Genomic DNA, 18477 nt, shown 5'->3' with positions numbered 1-18477 from the left:
ACATACATTATTAGAAATCGTTTCAAATCACCCGATTCATAACGAACAAATCGACTTAGTTTTCTACATCCTCAGACCTTGTTTCTCTTAAGCGAAAACTTAACTTTCATCGTTTTATAGAGAAGAGAGAGTGAAGCTACACTTTGCGCAAACTAAACTTAAGCAAAACCAGATCTATTTGTTTTATACATAGTAATCTGTCTCAAGTGGGTGTAATAAGATTGCAAAAAAGAAATATTGATCTCTTTCTCAACACCTATGTTCGACCAAGTTAATATTTACTTAAAAGAAAACATTATATCTTCGCTTATCAAACAGACTCTTTCCAGACGACTGTAAATATTAAATAATCTTCACACAAAGATTCACTATACAACACTTGTCTTTGTTTACTTAACGTTTTCCGCATATCAAATTCGAGATAAAACGTTTCTCTTTTTCTATTTATGAAATTTTTCCATTCCTGCTAAGATTGCTTTTTAATTTCGTTGCGAATAAAGAAGTTGTGATATTGTTGTTATTATTAAAATTGAGAGATTGCAAAGGATGAAATTAAAATGGCTTAAGTCGGTAGTAGTAACTTGGCAAAGAAGAAGTAGAAGGAGAGAATGTGCATCACCGCACACACACAGTGCATCTATTTTCGCAACACAAGGACAGAGCCGGTTGAAGGTTAAACCTCATTTCCTGGTCAATGTTCCCTCGCATGGTCACGCGTGCATCTCCCTTTCTATCTTTGTCCAATACATACTCAAGATTTAATCTTTTATCCTTCTCTTTATTTTGAATGTTCGATATTCAATCGATTCATCACTCAATCGGTTCAATTAATACTTGATGTGTACGTGATAAAATTAAATTAACAAGAGATTTATTAAAAAAAAATTAAATAGTTTTATCGTTGTTGTCTTAGACATAGTTCTTTTCCACAATAACATGTTTATCATTCGGTTTTATCATGTTATGTTTAAGATTCTTTTCTTTTTAATTATCGAAATTAAATTAAATAAAATTAATTTATACCTAAGAGTATATCAAAAGTGATATCGAGTTCTGAATCGAGGTCGAGCGTACAATTTCGCAAAGCTATCACATTGGAATGGAATACATTGAGTGTTTATGTATGTGTACATAAAGAGGTTATCCCATCGGGGTCAATGAAGGTAAAAGTGGATCGCGAAGTTACTTAACGGATGCCTCATCGTCGCCGTTTTCGTCCAGAAACATATATGTATATATACATACTGTCGAGTTGGTACTAATTTTTGCATTACATTTTTGAGATCATAATCGAAATCAAAATTTGTATTGTAGACTTGTTAGAAACATTTTATTTTATTTATGTTTGTAAGGAAACTAAGATTTTCACCACTCAAAGAGAGAGAGTCAAGGGGGAATAACTCAAATTCGTTCCCATGCACGTTTCGGACTTGCGCATTAGGGAACTGACGCGAAGAACGAAAGTTCTAGCCGCAGCAGTCCAGTCGTTTGCAGAGCAAGCAAACGAGGCGGTAAGCGGGGTGTGTAAAATATCTGCAAGCAAGCAATCGGGGTTACCGCCCGATTCAAGGTCCACCATCCATCCATAGATGTGCACTCTGTTTGCAATGGCGCCACTAAATGGCGGGCCTATCTCTTTATTTTCAAAGAGAATTTCAAAAAATCACAATGAATTAATATCTCCTATAATGATATTGATTATAAATAAGTTGTTGAATAAGAATCGAGCTAATTATAATTAACAAAAAAATAAAATAAAATAAGTGATATAATTATAGCATCCGCACATGCGCCGATGTCCTTCAAGTGTTTCTCGATTGCACTTGCTGCTGTTCCCTCCCTGTTCGCTTCGGAAAGTCCCGTGCAGGTCGCGCAAGTCTGCAACACTACGGTTGTCGTTTTATTTCCCTTTATTCTTTTTTCAAGTCTTTCGTTCTTTTTGCTTGCATTTCTTCGTGTTTCTTTTTTTTTGTGGAGGAGAGAGAGGAGGTTCTCGCTTGTAACAGGAAATTGCCCATTGCCGCGCTTCCCTCTTCCTCCAAACCCCACACCACCTCTTCTTTACTTGTCTGGTGCACCCGCTACGTACATACCTACGCACATATTTTTATGCCACTTAAAAATATCCAAAGTTAAAGAATTAAAATTTCATCATTAGAGTGATGCAATGAAAATGTCGTCTCACGATAAAAACCGTAACTCAGATTTATCTCAATCCAACCATAATGTTAATTGGATGAACATTTTCAAATAATCTGTCTTTCAACATTACAAGGAGAAATCAATGACAAATTCTTTTATGGTTCACCCTTTTATCCGGATTTCAGCCCTTCCTCTTCTTCGTCCTTGTCTTCTAGATCTCTTCGCTGGCAAATGTCGTCGTCTGTTGAACGCGGGGATAAACAAAACCGCGAAGACAACGACAAAAAAGTCTAAAATAAAAAAAAAAAAGGCGAATGGCAAAAAGGTCGTGGCGTTGGTGTCGGAAATGCAGCAGGTATCCAAACCGGGAAGGCGGTCGCTCGGTCGGTCCTGCTGCTGTTGCACAGACCAAAAACAGATGATCTCTCCTTCTTCTGTCTGGTGTTGCCTGAGAACCAACCAACCAGTCAGGAGTTTTAGCACAGTCGGTCGGTTCTCTCCTCTCTTCCTTCGGTCACTAGTTCATCGACTCTACGACTTTCCGCCAGTTCTGAAGGTCAGTGGTGCGCTGCGGCGCATGCCGTTTCAGTTTAGCTGCTGCTAAACCGGAGAGAGAGACTCTCCATTTCAAAACGAACTCCTTTTCTTCTTCACCTACTCTTCGTCTTCTTCATGGGTACTTCAACGTTATAATCTTTTTGTTCCACCTGGTTCGTTTAAGACTTCCTTTCCTCCTTATCCTCATGCCCTACAATTGCTGAGGTAATGATGGCGGGGGAAATTGTATTGTTTATTCAAAGTTCTTTTATTTCAACATTTGCACTACGAGTAAACTACAGTTTCAAGATGGAATTGTAGCACTTCTTTTTAAACGAATTATTGTACAATTTATTTATAATAAGAAGATTAATACAAAAATAATATCTTTCGTAACTTTGAAAGTAATTTTACTCATAATATAGTTCCCGTTGTTATATAAACGATTACAGTGATGAGCATGACTCGTTAATAAGAAAAGGATGGATGGATATTTTTCGATTTGTCCTTCCTGCTGTTGTCGTCCTCCGAGTTACAAGAGGGACAGGACGTTTTAATATTAATTAAAATTGAGACACGGATGTGTTACGAGTGGTTTATTTTTGGAGACAATTCAATTAGTTGTTTAGTGTAAGAAAAATGTCTGTGTTAATATAAATATTTTTAGATTATTATTGAAAAGTGAAAAAACAAATTTCAAAAATCACTCCGACCTCATTTTGAGGAATTAAGAAATAATCTGTCTTAAATTGAAGGCAAAACTCTATAATTTTGAATATAGTATGAAAATGATGGGTTAGGTTGGTGTCAAATTTGTTTTGTGTCAAAAAAGTGAAAAATTAATCAGCCCTTGCCAATAAGTTAATATTAATTAACACAGGCCGTAAAAGCCTTCACCTATGTATATTAACAAACGAGTCAAGGATCTTGACAACTTATGGATTAGACAACACAAGCTATTAAGAGGTTTGGCCAAACCTTCCTCAAAGTGAAGCACCATATCGACACCGCTGCAGCAAGTAGGATCTTGATTAAGATAGAACAGGCGCTGATACGAGAAAGAATTCACAAAACCTTTAAAGATCAGCAGCGAAGAAGTAAGAGGCCACTTTCCAATTCTATGGCACTAGAAGACTGGGACAAAATAGACAGGATAACCATGGAGAAGGCTGAACGCGAATTCCAAAGAAGTCGGGATAAGCAGATTAATCGTTTTACCGCCGCACCACCTTCAAGAAAAAGAACAACCATTTGCCAATCAAAACAGTCGTCATCTGTTCTATCTGATGATGCCACAAAGGCGAAACCGGTAAAGGCAGATAGATAAATAATTTTTTCCAATGTTAAAGTGTAAAGTTGTCTTTATTAAATTATGCAGTCGCTCCAAAGAGGGATCCCAAAGAAGAAATTATATATGAAGTGGATATCTGCAGTGAAAGCAGAAGAAATTCGTCAAGACATAGCGAGAGTGCTAAAAACAGCAAAGCTACCAAAAGCAAACTTAACAGTGACCGAAAGAAAAGCACTACGAACGATAAGGGAAAAAACAGACATTTCTAGACCATCTCAATTCACAGCACCCCATGAAAAAATTTACCATGGAAACAGAAACTGCAAAACAGTTGCCATTCCTGGATGTGTTGCTCACTAGGAAGACAAATGGGGACTTGGAACTGGGCTTGCAGGCTTCATCCCACCACCACCCACAACAGAAGGGGTTCGTGATTCAAGCGTTATTCCAGCGAGCAGAGAGGATATGTGATAAAGAGAACCTGAGGAAAGAAGAAAGAGTTCTACAAGATATACTACAGCAGAACGGCTATACGGTGAGGGATGTCCAACGAGCCACCAAACCACATAAACAGAAGGATGACACGGTAAGTACAACACCGACCGGTTTTTATCTACCTTCCTTATGTTCCTTATATTAATTAGTTGTTAATTATCTTTTCATGTATTTATTGTCAAATAAAAACGTTAACTTATTGTCAATTGAAGGTTGCAACACGCCTTCCTAAACGTCAAACATTTTTTCAAAACACGCACGGCTTAACCCAAAAGTATTTAGGTCTAGTGTTAGTTCTAGTTATAGCATCTTTAATAAAATTCGTGTGATATAAAATGCATGCTTTAATGTATTTTCAGTTTGTTATTGAAACAAAAACCAAGTTTAAACAATATAAATAAGGTCAAGGTCATGTCTTATTGTAAATGCTTATTTTGTTGTGCACATTTTGCCGAAATTTTTTATCCCCACAGGATGTTATTTGTTAACTTGTTTATATCATGGAGGTGTTTTAAATAAGTATTTAGAGTTACCAAGCTATATAGAGCAAAAAAAGATTAGTTAACAGAAGAAGATACGTTTGGAATAACATTTGACACTCCTAATCGGATCTCATGATGGTTTTCGGTTTCAACTTGAAACAGATATAAAAAAGTGAGGATAGATAAAGATAATCGGTGTTGTTTTCACATTTAAAAAATATCTAAAACCTAAAAATATCTGTTGTGTGTGTGTCTGCTTTTTTCGACGACGAACAGCGACGCAGAACGACCGAGAGAGAGTTACGTAAACCATGACCTCGGCCAATGTCACACACATTTGTCTCTCTATTTGAATTCCGGCGCCCAGTTAGAAATAGAATTCACTTTCGGTCTCTATACGTGCTTTAAACTACGTTCAAACAAAACTTTATTTACTTTTTTGTTGAAAAGTTGTTTAATAATTTTGGTATATTTTTTCTGACTTGACCTGTCCTATATCAAATAAAATTGGGAGTTGAGTCGAATTCTAATTTTAAAGCAAGTTGGAGAGTTTAGAAATAGAATAAGATCGTTCGCTGTATGCGGATAGATTGGGGAAATAGGAACATTTTTTTTTGCTGGTGAAGAGCCACTTTTATATATATTTATAGGTCGTGTGCAAAAATTCCTGTTGGGATATAAAAATCTGTGTCTGTTATTTTTCCTGTGCCAAAAAATTGGCCTATTTCTGTTGTGGAATAGTGATTTTTTTGGGTAGAGCTAAGAAATGGTTTTTCAAAAAAATGTATGAAAAAAATTTTTTATATCGAAAATACAAAACTATTTTATCTCGTTATGTAATGTCAAATTCCTCATTTCGTATACAAACCGGGTGCTAAATATATCTTAAACTCAATCTCCGATCTGTTCTAATCAAGGTTCCGTAAACGAACGAAGATATTTTCAGAAATCAACTTCCGTTACTTTTTATAACTCGCATTTCTTATATAAAACATTGTCTTAAATTAAACCTACCACAAAAAATCTTTATAAAGCTCGGTTACTAATGACGCAAACGCTTCCATCAAGTTAAAACGGTTATTTCAAGTATATCCGATCGTATCTGCCAGTCATTACACTAATATGTAAATATTTGCAAATGTTAAATTTAACGTTCAAAACAGGAAAAGCAACCGAAAGTTGTTTGTTATCGAAAACCAAGTTTTCGATTTTTCACTTAATTTATCCCGATTGACGTTTTTATTTTTGGACGACGACGCCAAAAGGAATTCGGATGAGGTCATCCTCATGCAGAAAAATACTGCTTCTCAATTTAAATTCCAAACAAAAATTTATGTTTTGAGATTAACTTACGTTGCGATCTTATTGTATAATGATGTGGATGGGAAAGATGCCCTCTATGAGAATGCGGATGACTCCCAGGAAAATTATATGGTGGCAAAAAATGCTGTTGCTTCGCGTGATAACCACCAAGGGGAGAATGGGGCCCAACCAGTCCTCCTCCTCCACCACCACCACCTCCTCCTCCACCTCCTGTCCCGGCTCCGGGTGGTTGTAATCTCGATTTGAGTTCGTCTGTCGACGTGTGACCACTCGATGAACTATCGACATCAGAAACACCGGAATCCGCTGGACTTGGTGGCAAAGAACCTGGAAACAAAGAAAAATAGATCAAAAAATCTTAACGGTTTCAAGTTCCGGTTTCTAGGACTTTTTTAAGATTCAACCCCCCTAGATAGTTGAACGATTTATGAAAAGGGTGAAGAGATATCCTATTTCAGAAAAGAACGGGAATCGCCAGTGGTCAAGCCACTAACTAAACCCACCCTTTCGGTCTTCTTCATTTTTTTCCAAGTGACCAACACTTAACCAATTTTCCCAGACCCTAAACTCCATCTTTGAACTATCTCTCTTAACTTTAATATATTTATGGTCACTGTACACAAAAATAAAGAAACCAGTTATTAACAAAAACAAGTTACAAACAAAATTAACGAAATGAGATTTAAGAAAAAAAACATTAAAGGTGTTTGTAAACACCAAAGGATCTATTACATTGTTATGATCCCGGTGGTCCAAACGTTTTAAAAGCCGCTCGTTGCTTCTGGTTGTGGTCCTAATGACATAACACTTTAAGCCCCCGAACAATCCCTAAATACGAAGGGATGGTGTGTATCAGGTGTCGAAAATCTGTACGCACTTCCGCGTCCCTCGAACTGTTTCGGAAGAAAAAGAGAATAATAGACCGAGAAAAGGTCCAGGTAGCTTTCAACACTTCCATCACAATGGGGTACCAAAAAACCCAGTTACATGACCACAAGTGGGGGTCTCAACAAATAATCTATCTCATTTCGGAAGATGTATTGCAACGTAATGATAGAAACCTGATCTAATTGGTTTTAAAGATTAATCGGAATCTGTTTACTTTTGAAATAAAGTAATGCGATGTTATCATGGGAAATCGTTTAAGATCACTTTTGACAGTATGCAACCACGGGATCAATGCTATGCAGGTGTCCACAAAGGTTATTTCGTTAAAACGTTTTTATTATGTGGTAAGCTCTTAAATTTTTCAACTGATTCTAAAAGCCTATTTCATTTTAAAATTATTTTCACTCTTAGAAATTTTTGATTAGACGCCATTGTTTTAGAGTTTTTCACAAAAGATGTAACTTCGTCCATGAAATACTGTCATTAATCGTAGACGCCCATGAAAATAAATCTTAAGTAAAGCAGTAAAGCAATATGTCAAATTAATGGCCATCAATAAAAAATATTTTATCTAAACACGCAGCATCAATAGTACATTTTTTACCTCGCAACGGATGATTAGCAATTTTTAATTCTTGTACTGTCGAAAAGTTGTATGGATACAATTGCTGTTCGTGTGACACACGCCAAGCCGTACAACTGTTGACATCAACAGTATCATCAGTTATTTGCAATATCGTCTCACTGCAATATCGGCATTGCCTAAATACTCTCCCAAAAGCATGACAGTTTGTTCACTAAAACTGTTATTATTTGTCATTTTAAACAACTATTACCTACTGACGAATGTTGGGTAATGATTTGACAGTTGCTTTACTGCTCCAGCTACAATTTGTTTTCATAGGCACCTACGATTAATGAAAACATGTCATAATTGAGGTTGTATCTTTTTGCAAATAACTCGAAAACGATGCGTCTAAACAAAAATTTCTAAGAGTGAAAATAATTTTAAAATGGAATAGGCTTTTAGCATCAGATGTAAAATTTAAGGATTTATGACACAATAAAAAATTTGGAAGGAAATAACCTTCGTGAACATCCTGTATAGCATTGATCCCGTGGTTGTATATTTTCAAGAGTGATAATAAACAATTTTTCAAGATAAAATTGCACTGTTTACCATATTTTATCTTTTTAAGACAAACTATATTGAAAATATTTAAGGAAATTTAAAAAAAAACTTAACTTTGAAAGCCCATATCTTAGCCATTTATGGGTTTATATCAAAAATTTTTACACGAATCATTATCATTTTAACATTCTTATTTGTGCCACAATTATGCCACAACTTACAGGAACACCTGTATAATTGAAGAAAATCTTAAAAATTGGTTAAGATTAGGCAAAACTTTGAGCAGTACCATCCATTAGATTCCAAGACGGTTAAAGACATTAATTCAGCGAAGAAACGATTAATCAAACTTTTTACATTCCAGTCGTGATTCGAGTTAGACTAGTCTTATCCTTGGAAAAAGGACAACGCACCTCGACCAGGAGCTTATGGCAGGGTATATTATTAATTGTGTCCGGGATAATCTGCCGCAAAACTGGAACTAGACAGGAGAGGGCCTATTAGTCACGGTCGCCGCTGCTGCCTGTTTTAAGGGGGTTTAACCCTTAAAGGTGTAGAATCTACACCGTAGATCCTCTCCGCACGACCTCGACGACCTCTTCACTACTGCCTTGGTGGTAGTAGTAAATAAACACACCCGGTAAAAGACAACCATCGAGCGGTGGCAAACAGGCACATGCAACCCGTTCCTTCCTTCCTTCCTTTCCTTTTGTATCGTCGAGAACCTGTTTCTTTCCGCGACCTGAATGTCCATCCCTTGATGTGTCCGGCGTGACCCGTTGACCCCCCCTCGGATGGCCCATTAATCATATCTTTTTCTTTCTATGCGCTGGTTGTCGAGCTGGTCATCCTCGTTGTTGATCCCGTCTTCGCGACGCTCCGTTTGAGGAAGAAGGAAGGAGAAAGAATGAAACGAGGATTCTCTTTTATCGTAGGGGTTCCGATTATGTCGTTACCTAAGCTGACCGTTGGACGCAAGGAGACACCCAGTGGGAATTCGGGCCTTCCGATGGTCGCATTTCGACCAACTCTTCGAACGACTCCGACTAATTTGCATGAGTATTCAACACGTGAAATGTTTTGATTTATTTTTCTGCTGTTGGTTGACGATTGCGCTTATAATAAAGGAATAGGTAACACGCCTTATATTCACGAAAAAGGTTCTAACGATCAATACGATAAAGTGAATTAATGGTTCTTGGAAATGTGGGTGGTAAGTCGTTGTTATTGAACAACTGCAGATGTCATTTCGTATTCCCGATTGAATCATCATCGTCATCATATTGAACAACATGTTTTAGCATGCAGGCGTTCATAACACAACGCAATACTTGGACGGGACAGATGCGTGGCTAATCCTCGCTCAATGTGTTATTGTAGCAATTCAATACCTTCCACCCTTTTGCGCAAAAAGGGTGATAAAGAAATCCAGAGAATCAGGCTAAAATCGGGTGGGTGTTTTTCCGAATTCGAATATATTCAGCAGATTGGGCAGATGTTGTATCATATTGCGTTTTTCGAGTAATATTTGTTCACATTGTAATACAGCTGATAAAACCATCCGACTAACGTATTAATGATTTTATATTTAAAAATAAATTAATAATTCCACTAACCTGTCGTTGTGGTAGTGCAAGCGGTTAGCCTATGTAATGGTAACGGAGCGGCAGTGAAATCAGGCGCCAAACCCAACATGTAATTGAGTTTTGCATTTGGCACCGGCGACGGCGACTTTCTGTTACTGTTTCGGCTGTTTGACGTTGGGCAGTGTTCATATTCCCATTTTGATACATCTAAAATTTAAAAAAAACATATTTTAAGCAGTATAAAATCAAACAAACCGATAACAAAAATTTGTTCAAAAAGACCTTGATTGCAAATTATGACGAAAACACGTTACCAAAATCGTATTAAACTGCAAGGCGCACGACAACTTACAATATGTAAATTTACGTCGTCGAGAGTGAATGCTTTTATATGGCACGCAGACGACCCATTTACCCTGTTTCGACACCACCTCAAAAGACCAACGAGTAATAATCGAAATGAAAGAAAAAAAAAGAACCGGTGGTAAACCCGTGCATACGAATAATATTCGTCGCGTTCGGTTACGCAAGCGAAAGGTGGGCCACCGTAATTATTTCGCGGCAAGCCGAAAATTTTCGGCGTGGACGATTAATACAGGTTTTGCAAGAACCACACCGTAATTTATGGGCTCGTTTGGTTTCGTAGCGTTGAATCGAAATACCATTTTACTTTCATCGGTCATGTTACATCTATTAAATTCACGAGATTTGGATTAGGTTTATTTAATTTGATGCAAAAATCGTTTCTTAACTTTCATAAATACCCCTCAGCAATTTTTTAAATTTCAGTTCCAATTTTACAATTTTTAGGTTAACTTGAAACGTCAAGGAAAACGTCAACATATTTTCTCGATTTTTTGATTAACATTTTTCATAATTTAACCTAAAACTTATTATACACCATTTTAAAGAGCAAAGCTCAAGCTTTAATTTGCTATAAACATCATTTCTTAATTTTTAGAAACAGTAAAAATTTTGTAATTTGCAGATTAACAAGACAAACCGTCAAGGGAATAAATTTCATGTAAAGTTTTTCAGAAAATCCCAATAACGATTGTAAATTGCTAAATCTTTCGTAATTATAACACAAACAATAGGGGATAATAAAAATGTTAAGATAGAATAGATAAAATCGTTTTCATTTCATATAAGGTTAGGTTAAAGAGGTGTGAGTCGATATTTAGCATCGAACGAGTCTCGAGCTGAGTCTATCGGCTTTACCGGAAGGGAAAGTTTCCTTGACCCAAATGGAAAATGTACACACACACACAGAGCTACAAATGAACCTCTCGGATTTTACCAGTAGCACACATTTACACCGGCAACAATGGTGTCAGCTTCATTGCGTCATCGACCACCACACAAACACAATGCGAATAACACTTACTAAGTAAATACTTCTTAAAATGGTCAGAAACTTTAATGGGTTTGTCTTCATCTTTCCAAGAATAGCATTTCCGTTCGCTCCAAAAATAGTATTCATTATACCTAAGTTTAAATTAATCATTTTAATTTTGCAATGTTATTGTATCAAATGTATTCTATAAATAACCCCAAATAAAAAGTTATTTGTTTTTCTTGTGTCTGGCTCCAAAAGTCTTATCTAAATGGAAAGCTCCGTATCTTTATGATCAACACATGAAAAAGCTCGATGTCGTCGACGACGACGCGACGTTTCGTCTAGCCGTATCGATTCGTTTAAAGCAGAAAGTTTCACTTTCAAATTCAATTTTGGCGAAATGTAAGTTAAAAAATGAAGTAGAACTGTATCAAATTTGAAATGATACGAAAACGAAAGGGAAAGTGACCGAAATAACTCTTAACATTCCTATAAAGCTTAAAGCGCGCCTACACGTTAAAATCTCACACAGAACGAAAGTGAATTATGAAATTGTGTAAATCACCTTGGATTTTGTTGTCTGAAAATTTTGTTCCAACTATAACACAATGTTGATTTCTCTCTCAATAATTTAAGCTTTTTGCCAAGATATACAAGTTTTAATTTTTAGAACAGTCGAAAGAGTGAAAAGGATTAATTCTATTAATAAAAATATTTCAAGAAAACGCAACCGATCTTTTCTTGAGTGTGAATCCGGAGAGTTCTATTTATAAAGACACACTATACACACAACGACCTCATTACTTGTGCCAAAAAATTCGGTAACGATTTTCGTTGAGTGAAAGCAACAAAGACGGCGAAAACAACTTCCGTTTTACGACTCGTTCGATTGTGTCCCATTAAACACTTCCTGTATTTTGCAATAATAACAACAAGACTCGCGATTATTCTATTTGATTAGTTAAGATAAGATTACAAACGATCGATTAAATTGAGAATAGATAAGCCGGAAGCGACGAGAAATAAAACGCATAATCAAAATTTCTTAATTTTACTTTTTTTTTTGATTCCTGAAACTTGGAAGGTGTTGTAACGTTTAACATTTAAAGTTGTTAAAGACATTTAAGAGACGAGTTGAGTTGGATTCGTTACGAAATCCCGAACCTATCCGTTTTTGTAAAGGATTCTTCTTCTTCATCGTGATCTTCTCTCACTCCGAGAGTCTCTCTTAAAATTGCATAACTTATACGTCGTCGGTTTGCTCTTTCTTTCTTCATTCTTTAGCGCGCGAGTTCGTTTTCTTTTGAGGATACCCACCGGTCGGCCTTAACCCAAATTCGCGATCTCGTACAGCACATACATATTTACGTAATATCTGCTACGACCGTTGGTTAAGAAAATAATAAAAAAAGAAATTGTTTATAATCAAATTTAACAAAATTAGTCTTTTATAAATGTTACTACGCAGATTATTATTACACTCTAAATAGGAAAAGGAAATTATCATGAAAATGACTTGAATTGAGAGTAGATAGCGACAATCGTTTTCATTAATACTTGAAACGAACGGTGTCTTATATTAAAACCGTATGTAAATAACTGTTCCACAACAATATTAACATAATTTACCGTACACTGCGTTATTATATTTTAAAACAGCACTTTAATTACGTAAGTGAATCGAATGCACGTTCTCATTTTATCTGTATCAATTAAAACAAATTAACTGTAAAAATTCAATAATACATAGATATCTCCTATGCTTAACATTAACTAATTACACCATCAAAAGAACTTGTTTCCTTCTTTCTATTTCATCCAAAAAAGTCCTCATCATCAATCCTATTAGATTAACAATAAGTGGTCGGCAGACTAGAAGAGTCATTAAGAGAGAAAAAGCCATTGTCCTTCTCTTCCTCCTAAGTAGTCAAGTTTAAAATCCCGCGCGCCGGTATCAAAGCCAGACAAGGTCATTCCAATAGACCGAGCCGAATAGGCTTACGTCGTCGCGTTTTTAAACGGAAACGAGAAACCGTCTGGACGATTGGATTCGTCTGCAAGACTGACTTCCGGATGTGTTGTTGTTGGTGTGTCTGCGCGAGTCTTTTTAAGTCCCTCGCCGACGACGACTATGTATATCTACGTAGATACACCTCCGCGTGCATACAAATTTCGTATAATTATCTACTACCTGTTGAATATAATGTGTGTTGTGGTGATTCGGTTCGGGAAGTTTATGTACCATGACAAATCTATAGGGGGTCTTAAGACGTGTTCGTTCGAATTGTTGGGGGTTTCCGCTCCGATACGTTTTAAATTTGAGTTTCAAACTGTAAATTTTAAATTCCTCAGAAAGTTTATTAAAAGTTAAGAAATCACCAGAAGGCTGGGTTGAAAGATAAAGAAATGATTTTTATATCAAATTAAATCTTGAACTTTGCTCTTTAAAACGGTGTATAATAACATAATAAGCATTAGGTTAAACACTAAAATATAGGGTGTTTCTGTAAGTCGTGGCATAATTTTAAGTACAAATACTAAAGTCAAAACGAATCGTCATTCGTGTAAACATTTTTGATCAAAGTTAAGAAAATTTTAAACATTTTCTTAAATATTTTCAAGATGGTTTGTCTTAAGGTCACTTTACAGTTCGCAAGTTTCATTGCTGGCAAGAAATGTTGCAGTTTTAAAGAAATAACCTTTGTGAACACCCTGTATGGCATTGATCCCGTTGTTTGATATTTCCAATAGTGATCTTAAACGATTTTTTATAACAACATTGCACTGTTTGCCAAATTTTGTCTTTCTAAGACAAACCATATTGAAAATATTTAAGAAAATATTTGAAATTTTGAAAGGTCCATATCTCACCCATTTATAGGTTTAGACCAAAAATTTTTCTGCAAATCGTCATCATTTTAACTCTAGTATTTGTGATTAATTATGCCATGACTTACAGAAACACTCTGTATAAAACATTTCCCAATAAAATGATATACAATAAGCTGTAAATAAAACTAGAAATAAGTTTAGAAATCACACAATTTTTACATCACAAATAGTTTTCGTCTGCATAAAAATGTTATTATTTACTACCATATTAATTTATGGCCGCATGAAAACGTAATTATAGAATTAAATACGTAGAAACAATACTATTCGTTTCATAAATAGTTTCTACAAACCCACGTGTTTCGATAACGACCACGTGTCTATTACAATCAAAGTAATACAACAAGAATGCATAAAAAATGTTACTTACAATACAGAAAACGTATCATTAACTGTTCTTATTTAAAAAGAAGGCGTGACCTTGATTTTGTTATGATCGAAAAAGTGTTGAAATTATTTCCTATACGTTGACTATTTTTACTTTTCACATTTCCTCGATCTAAAAACCGTTCAAAATTCAATGGAAATCGTTTGAGATAAGTTAAAATTCTTAGAAATCACTTTGCATTTTAAAATAAATATAAAATGATTGAAATTCTTTTCTATTGAATTTTTAATCTCGTCTAGTGGCAGGTAGAAAGAAGAGTTAAAAAATTGGGTGAACGACCCCTGCATATTCGAAGACACCCAAAAAAATAAATTAACCCTTTAAAAGCTTAAACATTTTTTATTAGGCAGTTATAATGATTTTTGGGGGTTTTATAACATTTAATTTTACTGGGTCACGGTCAAAATAACACACCCTAAAACGAACGGGATCGATAAAGAATGAAACTTACTTTGCTCTTGTGAAAAGAATTCGCAAACGATCGTCTTCCGTTACAAATCTATTAAAAAATAAAGATTTAGGTTTGATCAAAGCGAAAGACCGCTATATTGTTGAAAATCACGCGGTTATATGGGGGTGTGATGGAGATTTTTCTACCTGAGTTATGTGGGAGGTTCGATTAGGAAAAAAGAACGGTAAATCTAGTATAAAAAAATCTTAAAAAAAAAGGATCTCTCTAACTGTAAATCGAAAATAGGTCACGTCTGGTAAAGCTTCTCTCATCTGTCCGTCTGTTAATGTGGGTCTATAACCGAGATAATAAATGGGAAATTCTAGTTTCACTGCACATTTACACACACACGTTGTTGGTTGGAAGAAGAAGTCGGTTGCAGAATGCGTTTCGAACGAAGAAGAAAGTTCGAGGGAAATTTCTCTTTCCTCGCAAGACCAAGAAGAAATTGGCAGTTTTGATGATGCATTCTCTCTTTTCTTAACACAATGATTTAAGTAAAAATTATTAATCTAAATTTTAAAAAAATTAACGGTGAATTGTAACTGTTAACATCGAATGAAAACAGATTGTGTTATTACGGATAAACTATTTCAGTTTATGCAATATATTTCAATATTCCTGTACTACATATTTTTAACCCATCGAGGTCAGATTGAATAATAACGGTTACGTTATAATTAATTATTCGATTGATTCGTCATTTTCTTTTTTTTTTTTTTTTTTCATAAAGAAAGAATTGATAATTTTGAATAAAAAATGAATCATTAATAAAGTTGACACGTAATTTAATTTATTTATTTGAGTAGTATAATACTGAATCAAAATTGCAAGCAAAATTCACCTGATGAATCATTAAAATGATACAATCTAAACGCCACCGATTACAATTAAAAACGCGATAAATAATAAGGATTTTTTGTTGTAATTTTCCAACTAAATCTTTCATAAAAATCAATACATTCTTGCAAAATTGTATCAACATAATGAAAATGCAAATTTTTGAATTATGTTTTTGGCGATAACAACACTTTAAATAGATTTATGTTTATCGATAGAGTATTTTTAAAGAATTATATTACACCAATAGATTACTTACTATTATATCTAGTGATAATACGTTTCTTGTACGGTTTTCTATCTGATGAAGCGAGAACGTCAGGTGAAGACGTTGATCTCCCCCCGCAGGAATCATCGCTTTCAGTTCCCGAAGAATCTCTATACGCGGGACTTCTTCCCGGTCTCGGACTATATCTCGACGATACATTCACCCGCAAGTCCAAAGGTAACTCAGAAAGCTCCTCCTCTTTCATATCCATATCGCGATGTCTATTATCGTCATCATCATCGGAAAACTCCCGCTTTATCACCACGATATCACTATTTTCGTTACTGTATCTCAACATTTTCGCACCAATAATTTTCTCAAAATAAAATAATCTCTTATTTTGTGATTGTGGTAACTAACTCGGTAATTAATAAAAAGAATAGTCACTTTTATTTATTTTAGGGTTGGTCTGGGTCAAATTAGACCATCACACGACGACGCGCACCACGTTCGTAAATATACTGTGTGTTATCGTGTGGACGGTGCGCAGCGTACTGACTGTGTTCAGCGGCACTCCGTGTCTAGGTAGACCGTGCCGTGGACGTCGTCTACCAAACGAATCAAGTGAACGAGAATCGAATGAGAGAGAAACACAACGAACGGAGACTAAAGATGGAGTGAGAGAAGAGACCGAAAACCGAAAACGTTAACGAAAGAAAGAGTAAGAGTGAGTTGCGAACGCAACCAGCGAAAAGGAAAACAAGGAAAGATTGATGCTTTGTACGTTATGAAAGGGAATGAGAGCGAGAGAGAAAGAAAAACTAGGCTGTCCCACTGACTCAGATATAGCTTCAGCTATATGCTACTATACTCCTATAGCTATAGGTGGTGTCTATACAACTATAGGGACTCTATAGAGAGGAGACTATGTCTGCGACGTATGTCTGGTATGGGTACCTTGTTCGGTGGCATGGTGCGTATCATCGCTGCTGTCTTTACTTTCATTATACGATTGGAGGTAGGCGCGCGTTCGCCGCGCAACGACCGAGATCCACTCTCTATAGACGGTCTAGAGGATGCCGGTTGGGTTAGGTTAGTAACGATGATGAGAAAAACGGGCGGGCGTCCGTTTTTTTTTACATCCCGCACTCGCTTCTTAACTTTGATCCTATTCTCAGTATTCTATTTCCTCCACCTGTACGTATGGTGTTTAGCATCCGAATTATTATTCGAATCTAACTTATTCAGAATATTTCTGTAAGTCGTGACATAATTTTAATTACAAATACTAGAGTCAAAATGATGACGATTCGTGTACATTTTTGGTCTAAACCCATAAATGGCTAAGATATAGGCCATCAAAGTTAAGAAAATTTTAAACATTTTCTTAAATATTTTCAATATGGTTTCTCTTAGAAATCACATGCTATAGAGCAGCGTCCGCAAACTTTTTTAAGTAGCGACCCATAAATATCAATCAAATCTTAACGCGACCCATAAGAAGTTAAATCTATTAAAAAGTATTATACTTATGATGATAATAGATATTTATGATTGCGATTCGCTGCTATAGAGTGTGTTCACAGTGGTTATTTTCGTAAAATTGTTTTATTATGTCATAAACCATCAAATTTTCCAACTGATTCTACAAGCCTATTTCATTTTGAAATTAATAGAATATGCCACGACGTACCGTTGGATATTCTGATATGTCTAAATTGTTGCTATCAACAGTACTAACAGTACTACGATCTAACACAAAATCCAAAATGTTTTCTTCTAGTTAGGGTCTAGGAACTGACCTGAGATTCCCGTTATTTACATACTTCTGTCTAAAATTTCCTAACTCGCGTAAATGTCTTTCGATATTTAGAAATGTTTTTCTATCAGGTTGTCTTTACTTACAATTTGTTTTCATAGGCACCAACGATTAATGAAAACATTCCAAAATGATAACACTGCACTGTTTGCCAAATTTAGTCTTTCTAAGACAACCATATTGAAAATATTTAAGAAAAAGTTTGAAAACTTCTTAAGTTTGAAGGCCTATGATGTTTGATCACCAAAAATGTTTACACGAATCGTCATCATTTTCACTCTAGTATTTGTGATTAAATATTATTATATAATTATGCCACGACTTACAGAAACGTATATAGTGTGTCCGTAAAGTAACGGATATAGGCATTATGGAACAATCCCTGAAAAGGCTCTAAAGATTTAAATTTGTTGCAATTTTTTGGTGTAGATTTTAAATTTTTTCCGCCATTTTTAAACGAGTTATAACGTCATTGACATTTTTTTTTGAATGGCAATCCTCCATTTTTGTTACGGAATCTGAAAGAGGATTCTTTTCTGAATCTAGCACAGTCAATATAAGGTTACATATAGGTATATTGGTTACATAAGAAAATTTTCGAGAAAAATTACTTTAAAGTTTAGCTACTTCAAATTTGCTGACATGATAAAAAATAGCAGTAATC

General features: G+C 35.4%; 1 protein-coding gene across 2 annotated transcripts in view; it reads right to left on the bottom strand.

The window, feature by feature from the left end:
* The window catches only part of LOC111429060 (Ecdysone-induced protein E74), a 62823-nt gene that overhangs the window by 2981 nt on the left and 41365 nt on the right, over window positions 1-18477 (bottom strand). The window contains exons 1-3 of one of the 2 annotated variants that reach the window (XM_023064847.2): window positions 16046-18311; window positions 9907-10083; window positions 6301-6597 (exon numbers count right to left, since the gene is read on the bottom strand). In XM_023064847.2, coding sequence (XP_022920615.1) covers window positions 6301-6597; window positions 9907-10083; window positions 16046-16352 — 781 coding nt within the window. In that variant the 5' untranslated portion in view covers window positions 16353-18311. Of the gene's footprint in view, window positions 1-6300; window positions 6598-9906; window positions 10084-16045; window positions 18312-18477 lie in introns of those variants that run through there. The other variant, XM_023064846.2, reaches the window with a different exon arrangement.

The sequence above is a fragment of the Onthophagus taurus genome, chromosome 3 (assembly GCF_036711975.1).
Source record: "Onthophagus taurus isolate NC chromosome 3, IU_Otau_3.0, whole genome shotgun sequence".
Taxonomy (NCBI): Eukaryota; Metazoa; Arthropoda; class Insecta; order Coleoptera; family Scarabaeidae; genus Onthophagus; species Onthophagus taurus.
Note: the sequence above shows the minus strand (reverse complement) of the source record. Positions and strands in the feature narration are given on the sequence as shown.